Source organism: Poecilia formosa, unplaced genomic scaffold (genome assembly GCF_000485575.1).
Source record: "Poecilia formosa unplaced genomic scaffold, Poecilia_formosa-5.1.2 Scaffold564, whole genome shotgun sequence".
Taxonomy (NCBI): domain Eukaryota; kingdom Metazoa; phylum Chordata; class Actinopteri; order Cyprinodontiformes; family Poeciliidae; genus Poecilia; species Poecilia formosa.
Genome location: NW_006800503.1, coordinates 69,239 through 75,734, shown reverse-complemented (window position 1 = coordinate 75,734; position 6,496 = coordinate 69,239). Strand labels below are relative to the sequence as shown.

Genomic DNA, 6,496 nt, shown 5'->3' with positions numbered 1-6,496 from the left:
CATATATATATATATATGTATATATATATATAAAATATGCTTCAAATTGTAAACATCATCAGACAGCATGGGATAAATTCTCATTGTTATGCTGATGACACTCAGATTACAGGTTACACGCATGTAATCTGGACATTAAAATATGGACACTAAACTTTCTCCTTTTAAATTCTGACAAGACATAAGTTGTTTTTGGACCAGAGCCTCTGAAAAAGAATCTTCTTAGTCACTTGATCTGGATGGCATTAAATTGACATGGCATTTTGACTAAGCCATGTCATTTAACTCACATATTTTGCAAATTTCTAGGATTTGCTTTTGTTCATCTCCAAAATATTGCTAAACTTAAAAATATCCTGTCCAGGAGTGATGCTGAAACACTAGTCTATAAATTTGTTACAGCAAGGCTGGACTACTGTAGTTCTTTGCTATCAGGAAATCCACAAAATACAAATAAAAGGATGTAGCTAATTCAAAATGCTGTAGCAAGAGTTCTGATGAAAATTAAAAAGAGAGATCATATTTGTCCTATCTTAGCTTCTCTCCATTGCCTTATTAAATCCAGAAAATAATTTAAAATTCTCCTTCTCATATATTAATGTTTTATGTGGTATGAGTCTGACCTGTAACCGGGGGTTGGAACCCCTGCTTTGTCTGGTGGTGTCAGGGCTTAGAAGCCTTGGCCCTGTCAGACTGCCTCAGGGCAGCTGTGGCTACAATCCAGTAGCTTACCATCATTAGTATGTGAACATGTGGGTGAATGGGTATTATGAAGCACTTTGGGGTCCTTTGGACTTGATAAAGAACTATACAAGTACATGCTATTTATCATCTGAAGGAGCCTTATGTATAAATGCTGCTTGGCCTTAATAAAATGACTCAGTTGTGGGTCAGTTATATCATGAGGATGCCTTCAGTGAGGGTCTCCCTTTGGGAGTTTTCCTGGAATATTCCATTTGGGGAGACACAGAACCAGGTCCAGAGCTCGCTCCAGAGTTAACTTATCCTTTCTGGTCTGGGATTTCCCAGTGTGTTGCTGGGAGAGGGTTGTCTGAATCTAACTCCTGGAACTGTTATCCCAGGGACCTGATCTCAAATTAGAAGAGGACAACGCATGAATGAATTGAAGAAATTTGGCAAAGCTATATGTTAGTAATGTAAATTATATGGTTTAATGTCTTGCTGTTTAAGGTTCTGTAGTATTAATATTTTGATAATTTTATGAGTATAAACAATACTCAAGTATTTTTAAATTATGAAGTTATAGTCTATTATTTGGGAACAACGTGGGGCTACTGGCCAGGGGACATATTGAAAATACCACATTCAAACCCACTGATGATTAGCTAGACCACCAAGACTGGCTGCAGTCCAGGGGCCTAACATGTTTCCTATTAAGGCCCTGTTTGTCGTATTACAGTCACCCAGTTCAGCACAGCTTCAAGAAACTAACTATATTTTTGCTCTTCTGTTGCTTTTGCTTTTACTCCAGCATATTACTGCAGCAACAGAAAGGATAGATAGATAGATAGATAGATAGATAGATAGATAGATAGATAGATAGATAGATAGATAGATAGATAGATAGATGCCTCCGTTTAGAAAAAAAAGTAACTGAAAAAGAAATGTTGGAAAATTGAAACAAAGGTTATTTTTCATGTGTTAATATAACAATGAGTAACCTGGTTTATCACAGTTGAGATTAAAACAAAACGAGAGTTGCTAAGGTGACTCATTCTCTCTAGGAGCCCAGTTTTGGCCCCAGGCTGTTAATAAAATTCTGTGTGAGCCTGTCTGTCTGGGAATCTGCAATCAGCAGACTTCTGGAGAAGTCATGAAATGGCATGTTTGTTGTTCTCTCACGCCAGGATCAGGTAACCCCACACCTACCTTAGCTTGAGTGGGGGCGTGGAAACCTTTTGGCACGGTGTGAAATCTCCCTTCCAGTTAAAGTGTCCTTCCTTAACCTGATCGGACCAGACGAACAACAAGCGCGAGCGGACTCTGTGGGCTTACTGGAACCATTGGACTCCTTCCAGTTATCATGATTCGACTGTCCCGGTCATCGTTGGTGTTATTTTTGTTTGGGGTGAGTTCAGATGTATTATGTGTATTTTAGAGTTACCTTGTAAAATCAAAAACCCTGTTTTTCTCAGGTAGAAACCTATGACTTTAATTTCCATCGCGCGCAAAGGGCGTTGGTCTGAATCAACACCCCACACTCTGACGTGCTAAAGAAACTAATCGAAAAAAATCCCAAAAAACTGCTGACAGTCCTAAAATCTGATGAGCTGGCATGAGCTGATTTACAGAACGATGGGTTCATTATTATCTTCACTTTACGAAGTATTGGGGCCATAAAAATAGATTAATGAAATGAGAATAAATTCGTAATAATATGGGAATAAAGTCATATTTCGAAAGTAAAGCCAACATTAAGAGAATGAAGTCGCAATTATCTGAACAGTGATAATATGACCAGAATACAGTAGTTTTATTTAGTATAAAAACTAAATAAAAACGCACTTTGGCGACCCCAAAGTGCGTTTTTATTTAGTTTTTATTCTCATACAATATTATGACTTCGTTCTTGTAATATTATTGCTTTATTCAAGCACGTGTTTATTTTCGTAATTTTATGACTTTGATCTCGTAATTTTATGTTTTTATTGTCTTACTATTACTAATTACTATTATTTAGGTTCAAGCTTCTTGAAGTGTGAGAGACTTCATTTTCAGGATCAGGCCATGTTTTGTAACTGCAAGTGGCCAGCATTTAATTAAATGTTTCTATCTGTTGCATTGCCTTTAAGTAACATCCTATAATAAATAAAAATGTGTTGTTATTTGTAATTTTGGTCTCAGAAAAATAGATTAATTGCAGAACAGAAACTTTGATGACACCAAATCAAAGACAAAAATGTAGTTATAATGTAAAAAGTTCATCCCTCAAGCTATGTTTTGCACATTAGAATGTCATGATCATGTTCCCACAGTATAACAAAATAGTCCTGGAACCTTCAAAAGATTTTCTTTTTCATGTTTCTTTCTGGCTTCAACTGTCTGGTTCTACTGTCAACGTTTCCATTGTGTCATGACAAGACATATCATATAGCAACCAGACCTGGCTTCTATGGCAAGCTCTTGTAATGATATTACACCAGTTAGTTGACTAGCAAAATAAAATTTAAAAAATGGTGAAATTTTATTTGACGTGAAATTTCACCAACTAGCATTTGTTTTCTACAGTTTAGTTAGACTCAATTCATTTTATTTTATAGTGCTAATTCACAACACAAGGCACTTTACAAAAAGAGTCGGTTCAGTCCAGTCATACAGAGATTCCAAGCCAAGTCAGTAAATTAAAATTTAACAAGTGTCTCTAAAAGGGGACCTAAGTGCCCAGCACGGTCGGTCAATGTTTGTTTTTGCACAGACCCTTCAAAGTCCACAAGACACCTGCCACTGCAGTATACATCGTGGTGTTTTATCATTTGTGTGGATTATAACAGTGTAGTAAACACGGTAATCATGGAACAATTATTACGAGTTCAGAGCAGGAGGAAATGATTATCAACGAGCTTGAACATCTCATTTTATTTTCCATGTAGCTAAAAATGCCAAACAACGGAAGTGTTCAGTAGAATGTTTGCCTGCTGCATTGGACCAGAACCAAGCAAGAAGAGTTGAGAGCTTTCCTAACTGTTAGGATTTATTGTAAAGTAATATTGTATGTATAACTGAATTGGAATTAGGGCTGTTCTATTAAATGCGTGGAAATAACATGCCGTGCTATAAGCAAACTGAATTGAATTCAGTTCAGTTTAATTTAACTGATTTTAACCATTGGCAGCATGGCTGTTATAGCTACAATAAATGCTTTATTACAGAATGAAATAAACAATAGAAACAATTAGAGATGTGCCGATCAGGTTTTTTCCAGCCGATTCCGATTCCGATCACCCATGAGGGCGGATCCCGGCCGATCACCGATACCGATCATATAATTATTATTTTTGTTTTAATCATAAGCACTACCGGTTACATTATGTGGAAAAAGGAATCATAAATTAGGAATCATTAGACAAAAACTTGTTTTTAATAACTTTTTCCAAGAACAAAACAAAACAGGTATTGTGCAAATTGTACTGCTATTGATAATACTATCTTTAACAGATTGATAACATATGGAGGCTCTGAAGAGGCTAAATAATGCAAAGAGCCAAAATAAAACCTCTCAACATTGCCAAAAAAAATCAAGTATAAAACTTAGCATTCAAAGACAAATACAGGTTCCATTACAATAAACAATCCAGAGTTACTGAATGAAAACTTCCTGTTAGCATGGCGGCTAGCTGATTACTGCTAGCTCTGATTGGCTGTTTCTGACTGAGCGGAGTAATTATGCAGAACAGGGAGGAGATCGATTATTTTTTTAGAGATTATCTGTCTCATGTTAGGACAACGAAAGTTTTAATACGTATGTAAAATGTATTTTTTAAGTTAGATGCTGCAGCTTTAAGCAGAGGTTCGGTGAGACTCACTACCAGGTGGAACAGAAGCGAAGCTCCGTCTGTCAAATATTACTACCTGTAGCGTAGCAGCGGTTCAACAGTGAGAGCAGAACCAGCGTCCGACTTCGCAGCTCGAAGACTTAAATCATTTTAAAGGTTATTTGTTTAGCTTTCTGACCGTCATGCTAATCCGGGTGATTGTTTGTAGCTGTGCGCTGCTTTACCTGCTATGTGATCCTCCATATGTCTTTTTTACTGCAGTGAATGTAGCCAAACTCCTCACTTATTAGATAAGTATTATCTAATATTAGATTCGTCGTGTTGATGCATTTTGACGTGCGTCACCCCACGTGCTTAGGATTTGTTGCTGCGCGTTTGCGCAGTGTGAAGGAAAGAGGAGACCAGCTGCACATGCAGGCTGCGAAATGAGATGCAGGTGATCAGTTTGTGTGATCGGCAACAAGAGATCGTGATCGGCGATCACCGATCATACACTTTTTCACGGAAATCGGCCGATTATGATCGGTGGCCGGTCGATCGGCACACCTCTAGAAACAATGTCAAACAATATTAATATTCAAAGAAACCAAGAGTCAGTTTAGGGCTTGTAGTATTTTGAATTGACAGCAGGGATGGTTTATTCTAACCAAATCCTTGTGTAAAGCACATAGATCTCAGTGCTTTACACATGGAATGCAATTTAAATTCAGAAATAGTTCATTAATCCCAAACTGAAATTGATCGTTGTTTTACATTTTCTAAGTTTCTTCAATTAATTGTTGTATAGATGCTGATGGTTGTGGGCAGGAAGCGCTATATCTTCCATAGCGCTTACTATTACAGGAGATCTGAAGAAGCGCCTAACAGAAGACTCTGTTGTTGTATGAGAGTTTCGTGGTCAGGGCTGTCCCTAATGTTCTTTTTACACTCGTTGGTTTGTAACATCTGGGACTATAAGAAATATTTACTTCTACATGAGCACTCATGGTACTTTTTCACAGGCTGTGTTTGTTCTGAGTCTTCCTTATTCAGAAGTCAGAGTCATTGAATGATGTGGTCTTGAACACTGATCAAGAGGTCTGTGGCTGGAACGTCACATGCTGCACCTCCCTGGAGAGGGAATGGTTTGTGGAGCAAGCTACCTGAATGTTCCAGGTCTTTGTTATAGAAAGCCATCCAGTGGAGTCTGCCATAATTGCTATTCAAAATGTTCTGAGTGGATTTGCTTTCAGTGAGCCTTTCTCAGCCATTTCCATTGTCATTGTTCCAGTCTCAGCTTTGCTTCTATTAGCTAATCAACATGAATCATAGCCACTTGTTGATGAGAATCATAAAGTCGAGTTGACATCCTGGCTGAAAAATTTCATTCAGTATGCAAGGACTTTTATTTAAAATCTTGCGCAGACGCCCTGCCTCGGGTCAGAGCAGACTTTACCTGCTGAGAAGGCTGAGGTCTTTTTTCCCGCAGGGGGTGCTGCTGAGGACCTTCTTTGGCTCTATGGTGGCTTCAGCCGTCTACTACAGTGTAGCATGTTGCAGCAGCAAAAACATGTTATCTACAGCCAAGAGGAAGCAGTTAAAAAAAAACTCACCAGAAAGGCCAGTGCCATTCTAGGATACAATCCAGTGCAGGTGATGGAAAACAAGGAAGGCAAAAAACTTTACATAGCACCTTCCAGTCAAAGGCAACTCAAAGTGCTTATACATAACACAGAAGAACTTTAGTGGAAAATAACATTATTGGTGGACAATGTCTCCCATCCCATGCATGAAGCTGTTGCTGAACTGGAGATCTTCTTCAGTGACAAACTGCGACATCCTAGAAGTGTAAGGATTGCTACTGTAGATCCTTTCCCTCAGAAGCCATTGACTTTCTAACCATCACTTCTCCCAGCAAACTCACATACCTCCTGTTATTTGCATTTTTTTTCCTGGTGAAGTGCACCAACAAGTCCAGGCAGTATCATTCTGAGCTGTCAGTA

At 38.3% G+C, this 6,496-nt stretch overlaps 1 protein-coding gene across 1 annotated transcript in view; it reads left to right on the top strand.

Annotated features, from left to right (window-relative positions):
- LOC103129665 (desmoglein-2-like) overlaps nt 1-6,496 on the top strand; it is a 36,535-nt gene that overhangs the window by 13,481 nt on the left and 16,558 nt on the right. Inside the window, exon 3 of the mRNA XM_016665311.1 lies at nt 1,720-1,727. Within this exon, the coding sequence (XP_016520797.1) occupies nt 1,720-1,727 (8 nt within the window). The remainder of the gene's footprint in view (nt 1-1,719; nt 1,728-6,496) is intronic.